This window comes from Gopherus evgoodei, chromosome 11 (assembly GCF_007399415.2).
Source record: "Gopherus evgoodei ecotype Sinaloan lineage chromosome 11, rGopEvg1_v1.p, whole genome shotgun sequence".
Lineage (NCBI taxonomy): Eukaryota > Metazoa > Chordata > Testudines > Testudinidae > Gopherus > Gopherus evgoodei.
The window spans coordinates 28,541,887-28,562,868 of record NC_044332.1 but is presented as its reverse complement, the minus strand read 5'-3'; the positions used below and the strand labels follow the sequence as shown (position 1 = coordinate 28,562,868).

The following is a 20,982-nucleotide window of genomic DNA, read 5'->3' as shown; positions in this document are numbered from 1 at the left end:
TCAAAAATGAAGCCTGTTAGTCTATTTTGAGTGTATAAGACATCAATATTCTCTCTCTCAATACATATAATTAGAAATAGGCCCAAACCAAAACACCATAACTGGATGCCCCCAAAGTGTGGAGGTGTTCAAGATCTGAACCCAGGTCTCCATCCATGTTTTAAAAATGACTTCTCTGTAAATTGACTGAACGTAAAGCTCAAATTGAAACATACCTGAATTATGGGGAGTCTGATATCCAGGTAATATTTTGCACTTATATGGCACCTTCCATCTGAGAGTCTCTACAGTTAATAGATGTGTATTTAGCCTTACAATATCTCTTTGAGATAGTATTTACCTATCTGTTGTTATTCCTATTGTACAGCTGAGGAAATATAGACTCAGAGACTGGTTCAAAATTATAGAAATGTGCTGGAGGGGACTTTTGGGAGCCTTTGGAAGGCCATTATTAAAGCAAAGGGGAGGATTGTGTTCAATGCAAGGTCACACCGGATGTCTGTGTTAGATCCAGGAATAGAAGCCCAGGGTCCGACTCTTTCGTAACTTACACTGATTTTTTACACCAGTGTGACCTGATTGGCTTCAGTACAGTTACTTGAGATTAATACTAGTGTATATGGTGGGACTTTGGGGCCCCTGGTCTCCCATCTCCCAATCCTGTGCTCTGCTCATAGCTCCACATATGAATTTTGTACCTTGAACCAGAGTAGATGGTAGGCTATGCAAGCAGTGACGTTCCACAAGGCATTTTCTTACCCATGGTTTCCATTGCATTCCATGTCCAAAGTGCCGGGACTTGAAGCAGAAAGTAATATAGTATGTTTTTCTTGTTTACATAGGAAGGTGGAAACAGCAACACTGTCAAGGGGACAGGGGTGTGTGTGCAAGGAAAGCCTTCTGTGAGGGCAGAGTGATAGAAGAAGCTGGTCGTTGTGAGATTCTTACATTGTCTCAAAAAAAAAATGTTATACCAACACTGGCGTCAGCCCATCTCTAAACACATATCATTGTTCCAGTAGTCTTCCTCCAAAAACACTTTGCAGAGAGGAATGTCGGAGAGATAACACCTTACAGAGCCAAGTCCACTGACTCCTACAAGCAGAAACAGGAAAAAATATAATGGGGAGGATGAAGTTGTACAAGAAGGAATAAGTTGTACTGTAACCCTTTCACTTCTGAATTTATGGGCCAGGTGATACTGTCAGTGGAAGAGGTGTGGGAGAACCTTAGCAACTGAGAAAAAAGACTGCTGAGGAATCAGAATATCCCTGGTAGCCAGGTCAGGTATTTAAAGTGAGTGCGTATTTGGTGAGGGGGAAAGCCATGGCAACCAGAAGGAAGGACAAGTTGTATTTATCCCACTGAGATGAGGGTTCTGAGAATCTGGTCAGGGTTCTCAATGTTTGGGAGAAAATATAATGCAGTTGTGGGAGGACTCATGAGTGAATGTTTTTCTGCAAAGAAGAATACAGTTCCGGCGGCTAAATGTCACTCCTGGGATTTAGCAGGAAGACTCCAGCAGCAGCTGGATTCCTGGTATGTCACCTACATACTAGTGATTAATAACCTACACTTGTATATCACCTATATATAACCTGCACCTGTATATTACTAGCGGTGCTGACTGGAGCCACCAGGATCCCTTTACGACTGGGTGTTCTGGTCGAAAACAGGACACCTGGCAACCCTACTTGTTACCCTCAACAGAGAGGCCAAGGACTAAAGGCCCAAGTCTGCTCCACTGAAGTCAATGGCAAATCTCCCACTTAGCAGGTCCACAGTGGACTGTGGAAACTGAACTACTGTTACATTCCCTAAAAGTGACCCTCATCCAGGGAAGAGTTAAGAGACATTGGGAGACTAGTACAGTAGGGGGAAGCCTTTGCCTGTACTTTAGTAATCCTGTGGCCGGAGAACTGCAGTCTCCAGAGCTTTTAGTCTAACGCCTTTCACAAATGTTAAATTCACTTACATTATGAAGTTATAGTTCTTTTATTCTGTTTTGAGGTCTGGCCTGCAGCAATGAGGGAGCAGTGACTTCTGTCCTGCGGCAAGAATGTGTGAGAAAGAAATGTGTGTTTTTCCAAATGTAATCTGCATCCTGTTAGCGGGGAAGGATGGAAGCAAAGACATTATTAAACTGTTTTTAGTGAAGCTGTTTCCATTGTAGGGCCTCCGAGGAAGCATGGGGAAACGAGGGGGTGGCTACACTCTGCAGCGGCTGCAGCTGCTATTATGATTCTGCTGGGATGGAGGCCCAGCAGCAAGGATCTCAGCCAGTAACATCCATCACTGCACATGCTCCCTCCCACCACCCTGGTGTTACAGGCAGCAATACCTCCCATTGTACTAATCTCTCCATTATTCCCTGGATTAAATGTCATCCTCATCAAACTTTCTCCCACATCACCGTAGGGGGTAGGGGTAGTAGCATCTCCCTTATCACCTTCTCCACTGTCTGTATCTCATTTATATATTAGGATAAGCAGTACCTTCCATAGCACATCTTCCCTCTTGAACAGCAGGCAAATGACCTTTCCCGAGAGATTTGGCCAGAGGCTGGATCCTGCAAGGTGCTGAGCAGCTCCTGAAGTTGGTTTCAGTATGAGGTGAATGTTCAGCACTTTGAAGGATCAGGCCCTAGGAGAACAGGTTGGGCTGATGTGTGTGCAGTCTATAGCAATACCTTTGTGTGTATGAGTGCATTTACGTGTGGGGCGGGTGGTGTTTGCCCTGATGTCTTCCCTTGCTAAGAGGATTCCACTCCCCTCACCCCAGCCTCCCACTCAACTTTAGCAGTAAGAAATGCTACAGCAGGCTCACCATCTAAACCAGGGCCTGCTCCAGGCACCAGTGCAGGAAGCGGGTGCTTGGGGGCAGACAATGAAAATGGGCGGCACGTCCGGATCTTCGGCAGCGGGTCCACTTACTATAGTTTTTGTTCTTAAAAGAGTAATACAAAAAAGAATGTTATCTAGAAACTGATAGAGTTAAAGCAGAACCCCTAGTGTGGACGTGATTATACTGGAATAAAGGTTACTTTATTAGTGTAGTTTATTTCTGTATATTTATATCTATACTGATATGGAACTTTTACGTGGCATAGCTTCATCCAGACTAAGGGGTTGTGCTGCTTAAACTATATTGTTTTCTAAACCAATATAGTTAAATCCTCCTTCAAAACCCTCCTAAAAATTCTTATTTTCCATGATGCTGACAAATAACTTGACAATGGTTAGGCTGCTAGTGTGCTGAGAACATTGCTGTCATGCTGACCTGTATAGTCTCATTGTTTTTTAATACTTCCACATCAGTCTGTCTGAATCTATCTGTTGTCTCTTGTTTTAGTCTTGGATTGTAAACTCTTTGGGGCAGGGACTGTCTTTTGTTTGCTGTTTGTAGAACAATGGAGACCTGGTCCATTACTAGAGCTCCCAAGCTCTATACTAACAAGGCCGCCCAGAGGATTCAGGGGGTCTGGGGTCTTCGGCAGCGGGGGTCCCCGCCACCGAATTGCTGCCGAAGACCCGGCACTTCAGCGGTGGGTCCCAGAACGGAAGGACCCCCCCCCCCACCGCTGAATTGCCGCCGAAGACCTGGAGCGGAAGAAGCTCCGGGGGCCCCGCAGCGAGTGAAGGACCCCGCTCCAGGGATCTCGAAAAACTCCCACAGGGGCCCCTGCAGGGCCTGAGGCAAATTGCCCCACTTCCCCCACTCCCGGGCGGCCCTGTACACTAGTACAAATACTATATAATAAAATTATATGAAAGCTATGTAGACAAGCTTTTTCAGTCTCTTGGATTTTTTTGGCTTGGCCAGCAAAAAGGAAGACTAATGTCTGGGTCTCTGCCCATAGTAATGTGTAGTTGTAAGCTATTTACGTGTACTGTTTTCAGCATAATCTGAATAGACTTGGCTCTTCATTGTTAGTTTTAATAACAGCTACGGGCTTGGATCAACTTGCTTGGACATTATTTTATTGAGAGAAATTTATTTACTTATTCATTCATTCATTATTGCTGAAAGTAAAATTGTTGCAAATATGTAGGGCCCAATTCTCCAATATCTTAGTGCTGCTTGCTCAGCACAAAAATGCCTTAAAGCCAGTGTAGGCCAGTATTGGAAGATTCCTCAATGCTGGAGGAATCTTTAGGTGGCATAAAGACACTGTAGTAGCTCCTGTGCCATCTCTTCTTGGCCAACAGTATAGTAAAGCATACAAAATCTAATGATTAAAAATCTTGTTAAGCTTTATTCTCCATTGCCTTGTACTTTGTGCAGTAATATACACAGGGGCGGCTCCAGGCCCCAGCACACCAAGCGTGTGCTTGGGGCAGCATGCCATGGGGGGCGCTCTGCTGGTCGCCAGGAGGGCGGCAGGCAGGGTGCCTTCAGAGGCATGCCTGCAGAGGGTCTGCTGGTCCCGCGGCTCTGGTCGACCTCCCGCAGGCGTGCTTGCGGAAGGTCCGCTGGTCCCACAGCTCCACCAAAGCCACAGGACCAGCGGACCCTCCGCAGGTTGACTGGAGCCGTGGAACCGGCTGCTGCCTTGCTTGGGGCGGCGAAATGTCTAGAGCCTCTCCTGAATATACAAAGGTGGAAAAATGGGTTTTAAATGCTCTTTAATTGCAGTGATTTACACCCACAATAGTAGTATTTTATATCCACTTTGCACAGTTCTTAAAGACAGTGGAGAATCATGTTCGTTAACTTCAATAGGAGCACTATCTGACCCTACTTTACCACTGTCTGCCTATATTAACATGTATCATCTTAAAGGAGGAATGGGAAGAAAGAGAGATTTGAAACAGAATCCTAATAATGCTTATCTATGAATAATTCCTTCCACTGACTAGCCCAGAAACAAAGGAAATGATGTACAAATCTAATTAACACGTTTGCGTATAATGCGACAGAAAGATCAATGGATGGGATTCCATTAGCAAAAATTAAACGCAGAAAGTAGAAACGAGTTGAAAAGAAACTAATTGCCTTTAGACTTAAAAAAATTTTTAATGACTTTAGTGTTTAATATTTTAAATATATGCCTCTTATAACTATCCATTGATTCACATGTAACTCACCATTATAATCTGCTGGAGTTACAGGCCCACACTGAGGAAAGAGAAATATTCCTAATGTTAAACACATGTAAGTTGACTGATTTCCTTCAGAATATTGCAAACATTTTCCTTGTCAGTTTTTTTTCTGCAAAATTAAAGGTCTTACTTGTAATTCCATACCACATTTACCACTGGATTAATTAATTTTAAAGGTGCTGTTCATGGCAATCTTTACATACAGAATTTTCAAGCTAAAATTAATCTTAAAATATAGACTTCTCTTGCCAGCTACTGTCATTCTGAACTTTTCTTCATATCAAATGAAGGATTGGATTGACTCTGGGGATCAGGGCCAGCCCACAACATTTTGGCATCTGAGGCAGGGAGCTCAAATGATGCCCCCATGCCCCCTCGCATGGGCCAAAACTTTGAAAGGTCTCAATTCTGCCTTCTTCCTGTTCTATTACTCTCATAGTACTGCTCTACTACTGTGACGGAGCAGGAAGCAGGGCGGATTTGACCTGGGAATGTTGCAGGAGAGTTACATTGGGGATGGGGGCCTTGCCTTGAAGGAAGCTACCTGAGCTGTAACCTGAGCCAGGAGCGGGGTTGGGAGAAGTGACACCTTCTGCCTGAGAAAGTGAACAAAGGAGATGAGGAGCTGGGGGGATGGGAAGAGAGCTGCTGGAGGAGTTTTTGTTTTCAGTCTTGGGCTGGGTGGTGCAACACAGGGAACCCCAAGCTGGGGTCTAAGCTCCCTGAACCCCCCAGAAGGACTTGATTGAGGGGTTATGGTTGTACTTACACGCTCCGCTTGGACTGTGTTCCTGTCATCTAATAAGCCTTCTGTTTTACTGGCTGGCTGAGAGTCACGGTGAATCTCAGGAAGAGGGGTGCAGGGCCCTGACTTCCTCACACTCCGTGACAGCTACCTACCCCAATAAAGGAGAACTAAGAACTTAAAATGCCTTATTCAAAAATTTTAAGTAACGCTTAACAGCAAATATAACTTCTTGTCTGCATAATAAACACTGGCATTTTTATCTGTTTGATTAATCAAAGTGGTGCTTTCCATGCCTTCTTGGTTGCAAAGATTTGAACTGCTTCCTGAAGGTCCACAGTCTGGGCCAGTATGAGCAGAGCAACAAAAGCATTTAGAAAGAGGGTGGTCATCTTATTTGTGCACATATATTCCAGAACAGCCTTTGGAGCTGATCCTGCTAAAATTATCTTAAAAAGGCTTTCAGTTCATCACCAAAATCACTCGCATTGATATCACGCACGTCATCATGTATCAACACTGTCTCTAGTGCCCTGCATTGCTGTTGTAGGTGGTCTTCAGGTATAGTGAGGAGTTTTGCAATATCATACAACATCCCAAATATACTGCAGTGTTCCCTGAGCTGCATGAAACATTCTTCAACTGACTGTATTGCACAATCTAGCACCTGGTTAAAGAATTCAACTTTAAATTGTTGTTTGGGATCTCTTATGGGATTATCCAATGCCTCATAATCAAAATGTCTTCTTCGGTGACTCTTCTGTTCTTGAATGAGTGGGAAAAACTTCTGTGCACTCTTAGAACCTTTTTGAAATCCCTCATCTGACCGGTAAGACTGTAAGTATGACTTTGATTTGTCCAGTTGTTCCATTGCTCCAGATATATCAAGGTCAAGACCTTGGAGTCTCTTGCCTACAACATTTATTTCAAACAGTATATCATGCCACAGCACTAAGCCATACAGAAATTTGAAGTTATGTATGTTTCTGGTGATTCTTTTTCCCTCTGCCACTGTTCTCCCGTGAACAGTGCCTGTCATAGCATTATCCTCCATAATGGTAACTGTGGCATCATCTACCTTCCCAATTTGGTGTTTGATAGGCTTTATCGCCTCCACTCAACTTTCCCATCGTGTGGCATTCAGTGGTTTCAGTGTCAGAGAGGATGTTCCCAGATGTTGCTTCAAAATTTGCCATCGATGAGTTGATGCCGAGAAAAATACACAGATGCTTTGAATTACACTAAAAAAAATCAGCAGCCTCACTAGAAGCTGATCTGCATCACTCACCACCAAGTTCAATGGATGAGAACTGCATGGGACAAAAGAAGCTTGAGGGTTTAACTTTCGGATCTGTGTCTGCACTCCTCTGTTCTTTCCTCTCATGTTGGCACCATTATCATAGCCCTGACTTCTCGTGTCAGCTATCACAATTCCTGTATCTCTAGCTTTTTAAGAAGCGCATTAGTAATACCAGCTCCTGTAGTATCATCAATGTCAATAAATTCTAGAAAATGCTCTCTGACAGTCACCATTGCAGGGAAATTTTCATTAGGTTCTATTGTTGTTACAAAATGTACCATTAAAGTCATTTGTTTCATATGGCAGATGTGCAGTCCAGAATAACAGAGGAATATCTTGCTGACTTCAAATCTGCCACAATCTTCTGTTTGATTTTTGTTGCCAGTAACTGTATGATCTCATTTTGAATTGTCTTTCCAAGGTAGTGGTGTGTGTACATTTCTTGGGTGGTGACTCTTCTTAGATGCTCCTGGAGTACAGCATCAAACTCAGCCATCAGCTCCACAATTTTAAGGAAGTTTTCATTGTTTCAGCTGATCTGAAGTGCCATGCAGTGCTTAGTTTTGAGTAGCAAGCATTCTTACAATGGCAATGAACCTTTTCAGAACATTTTGCCAGTAAAGAGACTCTGATGCAATCTTCTCTTGATGCTCATCTGTAGTATGTAAGGTATTGGAAAAAAATTTGAAGGAGAAAGTAGTTAAGGACATTGAGATCAATGGGAATTGGGACAAAGTACAACATGGTTTTACTAAAGGTAGATCGTGCCAAACCAACCTGATCTCCTTCTTTGAGAAGGTGACAGACTATTTAGACAAGGAAATGCGGTAGACCTAATTTACCTAGATTTCAGTAAGGCATTTGACACAGTTCCACATGCGGAATTATTAGTCAAATTGGAAAAGATGGGGATCAATATGAGAATTGAAAGGTGGATAAGGAACTGGTTAAAGGGTCATACTGAAGGGTGAACTGTCAGGCTGGAAGGAGGTTACTAGTGGAGTTCCTCAAGGATCGGTTCTGGGACCAATCTTATTTAACCTTTTTATTACCGACCTTGGCACAAAAAGTGGGAATGTGCTAATAAAGTTTGCGGATGACACAAAGCTGGGGGGTATTGCTAACACGGAGAAGGACCGGGATATCATACAGGAAGATCTGGACGACCTTGTAAACTGGAGTAATAGTAATAGGATGAAATTTAATAGTGAAAAGTGCAAGGTCATGCACTTAGGGATTAATAATAAGAACTTTAGATATAGATTGAGGCCGCATCAGTTGGAAGCAACAGAGGAGGAGAAGGACCTTGGGGTATTGGTAGATCACAGGATGACTATGAGCCGCCAATGTGATATGGCCATTAAAAAAGCTAATGCGGTTTTAGGATGCATTAGGCGAGGTATTTCCAGCAAAGATAAGGAGGTGTTAGTACCGTTAAATAAGGCACTGGTGAGACCCCACCTGGAATACTGTGTGCAGTTCTGGTCTCCCATGTTTAAGAAGGGTGAATTCAAACTGGAACAGGTTCAGAGACAGGCTACTAGGATGATCCGAGGAATGGAAAACCTGTCATATGAAAGGAGACTCAAAGAGCTTGGCTTGTTTAGTCTAGCCAAAAGAAGGCTGAGGGGGGATATGCTTGCGCTTTATAAATATATCAGAGGGATTAATATTAGGGAGGGAGAGGAATTATTTAAGCTTAGTACCAATGTAGACACAAGAACGAATGGGTATAAACTGGACACTAGGAAGTTTAGACTTGAAATTAGACGAAGGTTTCTAACCATTAGAGGAGTGAAGTTCTGGAACAGCCTTCCAAGGGGAGTAGTGGGGGCAAAAGACATATCTGGCTTTAAGATTAAGCTTAATAAGTTTATGGAAGGGATGGTATGATGGGAGAGCCTAATTTTGGCAATTGATCTTTGATTATCGCCAGATAAGTATGCCCAGTGGTTGGTGATGGGATGTTGGATGGGATGGGATCTGAGTTACTGCAGAGAATTCTTTCCTGAGTGCTGGCTGGTGAGTCTTGCCCACATGCTCAGGGTTTAGCTGATCGCCATATTTGGGGTCGGGAAGGAATTTTCCTCCAGGGCAGGTTTGCAGAGGCCCTGGAGGTTTTTCGCCTTCCCCTGCAGCGTGGGGCATGGGTCACTTGCTGGTGGATTCTCTGCAGCTTGAGGTCTTCAGACCACAATTTGAAGACTTCAATAACTCAGACATAGGTTAGGGGTTTGTTATAGAAGTGGATGGGTAGGGTTCTGTGGCTTGCTTTGTGCAGGGGGTCGGACTAGATGATCACATTGGTCCCTTCTGACCCTAGAATCTATGAATCTATGATGGCCTTTAACCTTAGTCTCATCTCAAACTCTTTCCACCTCTGGAATGCTCTCTGGTGATTTGTTGCCTTCTCATGGCATGCCAGATTTTTCCAGTGCTTTGTTCCTGTAGAACCCAGTGTGGCTGGAACATTAGACTGGAAGAGTTTGTAACAAAAATGGTATGCAGCATTCTGGGTTTTTGAGTACATAAGCCATGGCCTCTACACTTTGTCACCAGTGGGGATTTCACATCAGTAATATGTTGGATGGAAACTTCTATTTTCATTGTCTTTGGGGAACATGAAGTTTTTCACTTGCTGTGGCCCATGCAGTACAAGGAAGTCCCTCAGGCTACTGCTCAAGTGGGTCCACAGTTCTGGATCATCTAGACTTAAGGAACTAAACTTGTGCCTCCAACACACTCTTCTCTGATCTACACTTTTCTACAGGAATGTGCATGGTTACATCCATTTGAGATAGAGATATGGATGCTGTAGTAGCTGCCAGGTCACCTGCATTCTGACTAACTGGAAGATCAGGCATCTTCTCACCACTCACATCCTCACTGGGGCCAGAAGGCTCACCATGAACATTTGTATCTATGTATCTCAGGAGAGCTTCTTCCTGCTTAGAAAGAAAAGCTTCCTTTGCTTTCTTTCTTTTTCTGAATGCTGCTCCAGAGGGGCATTTTCTTCTTTCACTCATGACTGCTGTTCTGTGCCAGCTATAGTGGCTCTCAACACTCAATGGAAGGGGACAAATAAGCAGGCTGGTAGCAGGGCCTGAGTGAGGGAAGATATAAGTGTCTTAAGGGCCTAACTGGCTCCTACTACTTCAGTTGACTGTTTCTTCTCCTTGTCATAACCTTAGTCCCAGATTTGGACCTTAGCGTCCAAAATATGGGGGTTAGCATGAAAACCTCCAAGCTTAGTTACCAGCTTGGACCTGGTACTTGCTGCCACCACCCAAAAAATTAGAGTGTTTTGGGGCACTCTGGTCCCCCTGAAAAACCTTCCCTGGGGACCCCAAGACCCAAATCCCTTGAGTCTTACAACAAAGGGAAATAATCCTTTTCCCCTTCCCCCCTCCAGGTGCTCCTGGAGAGATACACAGACACAAGCTCTGTGAATCCAAACAGAGTGACTCCCCCTCTCCGTTCCCAGTCCTGGAAACAAACAAGCACTTTCCTCTTCACCCAGAGGAAATGCAAAATCAGGTTAGCAAATTCAACACACACATAGATCTCCCCTGATTTCTTCCTCCCACCAATTCCCTGGTGAGTACAGACTTAATTTCCCTGAAGTAAAGAAAAACTCCAACAGGTCTTAAAAGAAAGCTTTATATAAAAAGAAAGAAAAATACATACAAATGGTCTTTCTGTATTAAGGTGACGAAATACAGGGTCAATTGCTTAAAAAAATATTGAATAAACAGCCTTATTCAAAAAGAATACAAATCAAAGCACTCCAGCACTTATATTCATGCAAATACCAAAGAAAAGAAACCATATAACTTACTATCTGATCTCTTTGTCCTTACACTTAGAAACAGAAGATTAAAAAACAGAACTACTTCTCCAAAGCTCAGAGAAAGCAGGCAGACAGACAAAGACTTAGACACAAACTTCCCTCCAGCCAGAGTTGAAAAAATCCGGTTTCCTGATTGGTCCTCTGGTCAGGTGCTTCAGGTGAAAGAGACATTAACATTAGCTATCTGTTTATGACACTCCTCAAGTGGGTTCAGGGAAGCAGCAGGAAACAGGAAGCTCCCTGAGAAGCTGGTGTTAATCAGTCCAGTTAATCAGTCTCTGTCCTGGGGGTGCTAGAGAGGTACATAAGAGGCTCCTCCTCCTCTCTCTCCCTGCAGCTCCTGCTGCTTTCTGTTATTCCCTCTCACCTTTTTCTCCTGCCTGCCTGTTATGTCTCTTGTGCCTTCCTTCATCCAGCACAGTACTCCACCATCTCTGTGCATCTAGAGCACAGAGAATACACGTGCACCAGCAGCAGACACAGTTTTCTACACTCTGGGTCCTAATGGCACCCCCCACAGTCTAGAGCCTGAGGCGGTCGCCTCATGGTAAGGCCAGCCCTGCTGGGGATATATAATAAAATAATATTGAGCTCTGCAAGCCCAAGTCGGCTGGCACAAACTAGCCGTGTGTTTTTCTTTGCTGTATAGATGCCTAAGATGCCTGACTCCATGTGGTTTCCAGCTGTGGATCCCAAGCCAAGCCAAGCTAAGCACCTCCCTGCAGCCTGGACTTAGGCCTTGCCTACACTACAAAATTAAGTTGACCTAAGTTAGGTCGATGTACAGCCATGGCAGTAATTACTGCAGTGGTTCAAGTCTACACTACGCCGCCTCTGTCAACAGTGTACGTCCTCACTAGGAGTACTTCCATTGACTTAATGTGTGGTGCACTGACAGCTAGAGTGTCCTCCCAGCCTGACCCAGGGCTGAAAGCCTGAGCTGTCAGCCCCACACAGGACTCACACCAACAGGCAATATAAGAAAAGCAGTGTCTACACTGACACTGCATCGCCCTAACTACATCAACCTCCACAGAGGTGGAGTTATTAGGTCAGTGCAGTGAGCAACTTACATCGGCAGGAGCAACGTTGTAACGTAGATACTTACAGAGTTAGGCTGACGTAAGTTACCTTACATCAACCTAACTCTGTAGTGAGATCAAGCCTGTGGAACCTAACAGTGAGAGGGGAAACTTAGGACACATCCTTGTCCTCAGTGTCTCCTATCGAATGGCTTAAGTGGCTCTCTGCCAAGCATGATGGATATGGAGAGAAGGATTTCTACCTACATAACAGGGCTCTTGTAAGAATTAATAAACATTCATTTAAAGTGTAATGTGCTATGTAAATAGTTACAGTTGTCGATTTCATCATGCAAATTAGGTACCATATTTATTATTGAACTAAAAAGTGAAGTATTGTTATAATACGTTCACAATAGACACACAGAAAATGTCTATTTCAGTAGATAGTTTTTGTAGAGGTGTGACTGGTAGCCCCCATCTATTAAGGTGCCTAACATTTCCCATTATAAGACTCTCTTCAGTTTTTATAACTGCCAAACTAATAGTTTGGGATGAAATTTAATTTCCATGGCAGGTATGTATCTCAGGCTGAGCTCTTTTTTTTTGCAATTTCAGCCAAAACACTTCAGTCATTTCTTAGAATAAGGCTAGGGGAAAATACATTGTTTTTCAATGTAATAATTTTTTTTTTTTGAAAGCTCGTGTGTGCCCATACTTTGGTTCAGGGACTTGAAATTTGGCAGGAAGTTGATGTTTATGTCAAAGATGTGCCTTTTGCTGTCCCTATGAACATCTGCCCAGATTTGGTCAAATTACAAGCCTCTGAAAAGTCAGTTTGTACATGCTTAGTAGAGAGTTGCTAGACATTTTAGCAGCTAAAATCTCCAAAGATTCTATCCTCACTGAACATGCTTGAGTGTCACAGCTACTTGTGCTGAGCAGACATTTTGAATATGCTCCATCCCCTCAAAACTCCTAAGTATGACAGAATTGCTATCCCCACAGAGCAATGGAGCATATGCCAGCACAGGCTACAGGGATGAAGCTGTCTTTTTTCCTATAATGACTGCTCCAAGGTGGGGTAAGGTCAGGCACTAGAACTGAGAATAGGGAGCCTGTCTCACCTGTGCTCTCAGTGACATCGTTCCTTTCTCTCTCTCTCTTCCCACCCCACAATGGTACCCAGGCAGTGTGGAGGAGGGGACAAGTGCCAGACCTAGGCATTGTGGTGGAGGGCTAGGAGTTGACTGGGACAAGAAGCCTGGGAGGTGGAGACTGGGACTCAAGTCTGGCAGGGGAGTGTAGACTTGAAGGGGACTAGCTGGACAAAGAGACTGGGATAAGGAGCAAGGGAAAAGGAGGACACTGAGACTAGATGAGAAGTCCAAGGAACCTTAATTCTGGCATTACCTAACTTTTAAGTGCTCCACTTTTAACATACTTTTTTAGACCTGATAGGATGCTGGGTTCCAGGGAAGGTGTAAAAACCACATGATGTAGACCTTTACATTATACTGTGCTACACTAGGGAAATATTTTTACCAAACCCAGTATATAAATAATTACAAAACAAACATGTACATAACACTAATGGGTCACCAGAATGTTTCAAAGGGTCATGTGGCAGCTCCTATAGCTCTTGTCTCACAGGGCTGGTTGGGCTTGCCTGCCTGCTCCAGGCAATGCAACCTGTGGAGTCCCAGCGCCACTCGATTTGGCCCAGCTGCTGTAATGATGGGAGTCCGAGTAGGCCAGACTTGAGTGAGTAGCACTGCAATCCTATGAGCCAGGCCACAACTCCACTCTCACAAATTTGTCCAGTCAGGAGGGTGGGGCCAAACCTGAGCAGTGCTACAGTCCTAGGGGTTGCAATGCCCAGCCAGACCTGAGAGCCAAGCCCAGCCAGCCCCACAGCACAGGAGTTGAAGGAGCTGCCATTGTGGCTGCCCAGCACTACATGTGCTGGGCAGGACCCAACTCCTCTGGGGAAGGAGGGGGGCAGGTTCAGGTTCAGACCAAAACAACCCCAGGGCTTCAAACCCCAGACTATTTATTGGGTCACGACAGGCAATAAACATTTTCAAATGGATCCTGAGCCCAGAAAGGTTGAGAACTGCTGGCTTAGACTATTCAGCATTGCTCTTATCTCCTGGACCTCCATTTCACTGAGTGACCATCAGGAGGATGAATGGAACTGGATGGTCTGGTAAACGGACAAAACCAGAAGAGAAAGGAAAAATGGAGGGAGCATCCTCTCTGGGTTCTGCTCTTAGATATTATATATCACCTACATGTTCTCTCTCAATAGTTGACGGGTGTGTTTGACTATCAGCCTGATTCCAATCCCATTGAAGTCAATGCCAAGACTTCCATTGATTTCAGTGGACTTTGGATTTTAAACTCTTATCGTTCCTAGGACAAGAGACTAATTCTCTGATCTGACTAATCACCAGCCAAATTTATGCTTTGTTGGCAAAGTCTGGAGAAGAAAGTTCTGTGGCAGGGAAAAAAGAGGTTACTTTGCTTCCTGATTCAGTTTGGTTCCATGGTACTATGTCTTGGGAGACCAGAGAAGCTAGTATGGTATAAACCATGAATCTCTGAATTTCTGCAGAGTACAGTACTACATTATTAATTTTGGACCTGATCTCCTAAGGTGCTCTGTGTTCTCAATTCCCACTGGCTTCAATGGACATTGAGAGCATTTAGCACTCTGCAGAATTGGGCCCTTCAAAGCTAAATTAAAATTTTGTTCAAAACTAAACATATGTTGTTTTTCTTCACACTCAGTTTAGTTTCCAGGTTTGGAAAAAAACATTGCTGGGGAGAAATCCAATGAATTTACTAATGAGCTGGGTAAGTATAGGGTTATTATTATCTATTTCTTGTAACTTTATTCCTGTGTTATTCTGATCCTCATCTTGACACTCTGAAACGAACAGATGTTTTAAAGCTTTCCACTGTAAATACTACAATATGTTAAGTCCCATTTCAAATACCTTGTGAACATGGTATATTTTAGGAAACAGGAATGTCAGTGATACAAAATGGCTTCAGAAATGCTGCACACATGAATAATTGAACTCAGATTGCACTGATAGCACTACAAAGCAAATATCTCAGGTTTCTCATCTATTGTTAGTGAATTTAATTTCCAGCTGAAAATGTGAGTAGAGACAAAAACAGTATGGTAAATGGATAGTATAGCATTTATGTCAATTATACATAGACATTCACATTATCCATTCTTGTTATGACTGGCACACAATCTACGCATCCTAAGTGTATAGAAATCTTTTAATGAGAATCATTAAATATTAATGTTTCTATTCATCTTCAAAGGTTTTATAAGAATCGCAATCTGTCCATATGTCTTTACCTGGGATGTTTCTTTAAAACTTAAAAAAATAACATAGTGTACTAGGGCCTGATCCTATGCTGATTGAAGTTAATGGCAATGCTCCCATTGACTATAATGGTGTAGGATCAAGACAGTATTTTCTAATACAGAGGATGGGGTAGTCTAAGCATGTTCTCATGAGAATGTGTTTCATCAGCGCATCAATGACTTTCCTATTATTTTAATACCATGTGGATAACTAAAATGAAATCTGAATTCAACTACTAGCGTTGCCCAGATTCTAAAATATTAACACACATACAATATAGATTATGTTAAGGTTAAGATGCTCGCTGCAGAATAAAAGCAAATAAACTCAGAGCTAACTGTTAAAGCCCTGACTTACACTATCTAACTCTTTTCTGTGTTGAGGAATTATAGGGTCTTAACACCACTACATGCTGTCACGTTTAAGGGGGCAAATTCAACCCTGGTGAAAGGGGGGGGCGGGCACGGCCAAAAAATGGAAAAATGTGAGTACCTATACGTAAGCACTTAAATCCATGTTTGGGCACCTAAATAGCCTGACTTTCAAAGGTGCTGAATACCTGCACCTCTGATTAAAGTCTCAGAGTCCAGTGAATTCCTGTGGAAATCACTGTAAAAAAAAATGGCTGGGACCAAGATTTTCAAAAGTCGGAGTCTAAAGTTAAGCTCTATATTTAGGCATGTAAGAAATTGGTCTGACTTTCGAAAGTGCTGAGTTCTTAGAAGCTCTGAATGACTTCAGGGAGGGCTACTTGAAAATCAAGCAACACTTTTAAGTATTTGGTGCCTAACTTTAGACTTTCCAATTTGCAAATATGGGTCATTATTTTTCTTTCACTTCAGTGTTGTCAAATTTCTTTTCAATATTGAATAAAACTGCATGTATTTATCCTATGACAATAGATGTTAAATTTGTGTAAACATGTAATTGTGGACTAATGAAAGTACTATCTTGTAAGAAATATGCACTTGCATACACAGTAACCTATTGTTTAAACTAAATAACTCAATCTTGTATTTAATTTTTTAAGTGATTTCAGTGGGCATTTTGCCTGAGTAAGGATTTAGACCCCTTTCTTTCCGAGGGTCTCCATGGTATGCATGTTAATCTGGGACATGATCTTCCATAACTTGCACATCCAACTATCAGTGAAATTGGGTTTGTCAAGTGGACAGGGGAGGGAAATCTAATTATTGAAAGTAAAGAAGCAGAAAGAAGAATCTAGCATTGTTAAAAATGATTTCTGAGAAACTTGGGAGCCTTGTCTAACCTCCCTGTATTAATCACCACAAACATTATTTTATAAGTCTTCCTCTGGTGACAGAAATTCTGTAAACATTCTCCTTTTATGTTAGTTTTTTGAAGAAAAGATCAAAAGTTACCATTTACTCAATGAGAGGAAGCTGCATAGTTTCTTAGTAAAGTTCTTGCTGGGAACATTCTGGCATCAAAGTTACTAGCTGAAGTAGTTCATTAGGATGTTGCATTTATAGGTTCACTGGATGCAGTAAAGGAGATAAACATTCCACAAGATATTATGAGTATCTGGGTGGATACTATAGGTAGGATAACAAAAGGGAAGAACAAATGTAACTGAGGAATTTATACCCTCGCTAGTATACTGTATCACCATGAACACAATCAACCTTTCCCTATGCATTGGACACGCCAGCCTTTTTCCTATTTAATTGATAAAAACCTTCTATTACCCTTGTGCCCCAATGTATGACTAGATTCACCCCTTTTGTTACTACAGGTATAATTGAACCTATACCGTTGTGCCACTGGGAGCCACTGTGCCTCAGGGGGAATTCACCCCCTGTGTGAGTAGGCAGTAGTGATGCCACCACTCAGCCAGGGGACTCAACCAGGGATGGATAGCTTTAGTTTCTATCTAGGACTCCATAGATGCCCTAAACAGCACATATCCTGGATGCTCTAGCCCAATGTTTCTCAAACGTGGCCACTGTGGCCACATGCGGCCACCAGTCGATTTTCCTGTGGCCACAACAGCCTCTTGTGCAGAAATGGGGGAGAGGGCAAAGCAGAGCTCAGCGGCTGGCTTCAGCCTCCCCTGCCCGGTTCAGCCAGAGGCTCCAGTGACAGGCTATAGTCCCCCACTTCATCCAGCTGCAGCCACAGGACTCTGGCAGCGGACTTCAGCTGTGGGACTCCTGAGGTGGGCTTCAGCCCCCTCCCCCCCAACTTCAGGGCTTTGAGTTTCAGCCCCCTGACAGTAGTAGAGCTCTGCCTGTGGGCTTGGGACTTCAGCCCACTCCCAGCTCCAGCCATGGGGCTCTGACTCTGGACTTCTGCAGAGCTGGCCTTACTGGGCGCTGTGGTCCAGAGGCAAGAAGTAGGGTGAACCTGAGGTCCGAGGCCACGGAAGGGAGCCCGAGACATGGGGGAGAAGCAGTGGAGCCTGGGGAGGCAGTGGGACCCGGGGCACCAAAATATAACTGTACATTATTTTTACTGTTGAGTTTTCCTAAAGTTAATAAAGTATTTTAGGGAAAAAATTGTCAGAGTGGCCACCAACCAGAGTTGAGGCTGCCAAAAAAATTGTTGTGAGAACCCCTGCTCTAGCCATGCCCCATCGTTGGCCAGTCCCACTCCTTTTTGAGGATCCACTGGCTGTCTCCATGCCAACAGTGGGGCAGTGGTTGCAGGAGGCCACCTTGTGCCACTGCAGCATTCTTCCAGCTGGACTTTCCATCCCTGGGGCCAGAAGTCAGTGTATTCACTGCTGATGCAGGCCCATTGCCTACATACGTAATCCTGGTTCTAATTGTGTCTTTAATTGTTATAAAATTATTCCATTTTTAGATTCCACTTCCCAGTAAATAAAAGGTTCTGCAGATGTCCAGCCAAATAAGGAGTTTTCCCATCTGGGCTTCAGTGTGTAACTATTTTAACTGGAGCATATGACATACAAACTGGGATGCCTTTTGATGTTAGTCATCAAGAAACCATTTGCAGCACAAGATCCAAGATCCAGGTGAAAAAGAGAAATATTTTTGAGTTAGTTCTTATTCATCTTGCATTTACAGTTCATAACACACACAATTCTGTCAAGTACAGGGGTGAAAGTAACTCACAGGACTTACCAGTACGGCCGGAGTCCTGGGGGGGGGCCTCATCCGGAAGAGGCAGGGCCTCAAGGTTTAAAGGCCCTGGGGAACCAGCTGTGGCTGGGAGTCCCAGAGCCTTTAAATCACCCAGGGGGCTCCCAGTTGCAGAGGTGGCTGGTAGCCCTCCGGGCGAACTAAAGGGCCTAAGGCTTCAGTCACCACCGAGCTCCAGAGCTGCGAGCGGGATTTAAAGGGCCGGGGCCAGGGCCAGGATTTAAAGGGTTCCTCTGAGTTCCCTGCCGCCCGGCCCAGCTGCTGTGGCGGGCCAGGGCCAGAATTTCAAGGGCTTCTCAGGGCTTCCGGCTGCAGTGGGAAGCTCGGAGGAGCGCTTTAAATGCCAGCCCCAGCCCAGCCGCCGGAGCTGCAGGCCGGGATTTAAAGGGCTTGGGTCTCCCTGACCCAAGTCCTTTAAATCCCCGCCACAGAAGCCAATGCAGTCCAGCATGGCATACTGACTCTTGCCGGTATGCCATACCGGACCATACCGGCTTACTTTCACCTCTGGTCAAGTATAGCCTAAAACACAAAATACGCATATATATATATATATTTATGAAGTAAACATGTTGTGCTCTATACTTATTCAGTCCTCACACTAGCCAAAAATCCTATTGCAGTCAATAGGAAGTTTAGTATGAGAAAACTGATGGTCTGATTTTGATCTCCCATCAGTTTTACACTGGATTAACTCACTTGATTTCAGCTGAGTTATTCCTGCACAAGAATAAGTGATACCAGAACCAGGCACTGAGTGAATTCAGCAGGATTTGGCCCTGTGTAAATTCCATAGATGTTAATAATTTTGCTGCTTACTAGTGGCACTGTTTTCTTTAAATCAAATGGAGCTTATTAAACAAAACAAAAAACATATTCAAAGATAATACTTCTCTCTGTGTTGTGGATGGCTGTGGATGTCAAGGCCTTAGACCCATTAGCTTGGCAGTAATGCTGTGTATTGGAGCATGGAGGCTTGGGTGTGAGAGTAACCTTGAATCTCTCTCTTCTTGACTCAGGAGTACTTGGTACAATGTAGAAGAGATATACACAGGCTTCTGGGGAGAAAGGTAAAATGATGCTTTTCCATATTCCATTGGTGCTTCCTATCACACATTTTATAAAGCTGTACTAGTATATGGCACAAAAAGAACTGTTTGCCTAAATTCTTGAGGAAGAGACTCAAGATTGGTCCTATCAGAGATTAAAACTATAGCGTGAAATGCTGGCCCCACTGAAGTCAATTGGCATTTTCACTGGGAAAAGGATTTCACCCATGGTCTCAACATGCAACTGGTTACAAAAGCCTTTGAGTTACACAAGGTTTTGTTGATATTTATCTCATTTCAGAAGATTCCACGTTCAAGTGGAACTGCTATGCCCTGCATGCTGTGCTGAGATCCTTAGGAGGAGGGAATAGTAGACTTGAAAGAATGCTTACTGAGGTGACAAGAAATAATGCGTGATGTGCCACATTTACTATATAATGTAGAAGTTTAAGGGGCCACTGAAACAGAAAAATGGGCCAGTAAAGGTGGGGTTGCAGCTTACAGATCTGAGAAACTTTTGGGAAGCTTTAAGTCTTCTGATTCAAAACCTCTGTTTGATCAATGTGTTACCATAAATTGTCAACCAACCTGCTGAAGGTGGCAGAGGACTTGTTCTTATTTCATTTGTTTTAAAGAATGAATTAAATTTAGTTTGATAAATAATTGCCTATGTTGCTTCTAAGGCAGAACCAGATCTCTGTATGATACACAACTTTAGTGAAACTTGCTCCAAAACCAGTTGCTCAGTAGAGGCAACCTACTAATAAAGGGAAAGCTGAATAGCCCATAGTACACATGAGGATGCTTTGAGGCAAGTTTTAAGACCAGAGGTTGCCTAATACGCGTGGTCTCATACAGATTTCACTGCATTCTAATCACATAGTTTTTGCTCTAAAGACCCAATTAATAAAACTTCCATTGATTCTTAGTGGGAGCAATTTCAGACCCATTAGCTGTGACTCTTTCACCTTGTCCGTTGAGCAGGGGAAAATGGAGGAGGAGTTGGTTCCATAATACCTTGGAATATCTACACACAACAAATCTTGCTTTAAAAAACCAAAATGATTAACAATGATGGGGCATGATTTTGTGAGGGGACAGGTCACTTCTGGGGCATATGCAAGAGGTGCTGAGTGTCTCCTGCAAGATGACTAGTTCTCTCACCAGCCCCTGAAGTTAATGGGAGTTGAAGGGGCCAAGTTTAGACCTTTTGGAACTTACACAGGCAGTGTCTTTCACACCATGGAAATATAGATGGGGCTGTCATGCACTTGGAGTCTTCTAAAAACACTACAATCAAATGTCCACTCTGGTCTTAAAGCACATTTCCCATTAACAAAAACACAAACAATGAAACAAATATTCAAACATCCAAATTCACCCCTAAATATGTTTTG

General features: G+C 43.5%; 1 protein-coding gene across 1 annotated transcript; it reads left to right on the top strand.

The window, feature by feature from the left end:
- Positions 1–11,776: 11,776 nt before the first annotated feature.
- Positions 11,777–20,180, top strand: INPP1 (inositol polyphosphate-1-phosphatase). Its single transcript, XM_030580568.1, is given in 9 exon segments — positions 11,777–11,842; positions 14,818–14,882; positions 16,777–16,973; positions 18,238–18,282; positions 18,285–18,358; positions 18,360–18,409; positions 18,493–18,500; positions 19,803–19,948; positions 19,950–20,180. Coding segments are annotated over 9 exon segments (882 nt in total).
- Positions 20,181–20,982: the final 802 nt, after the last annotated feature.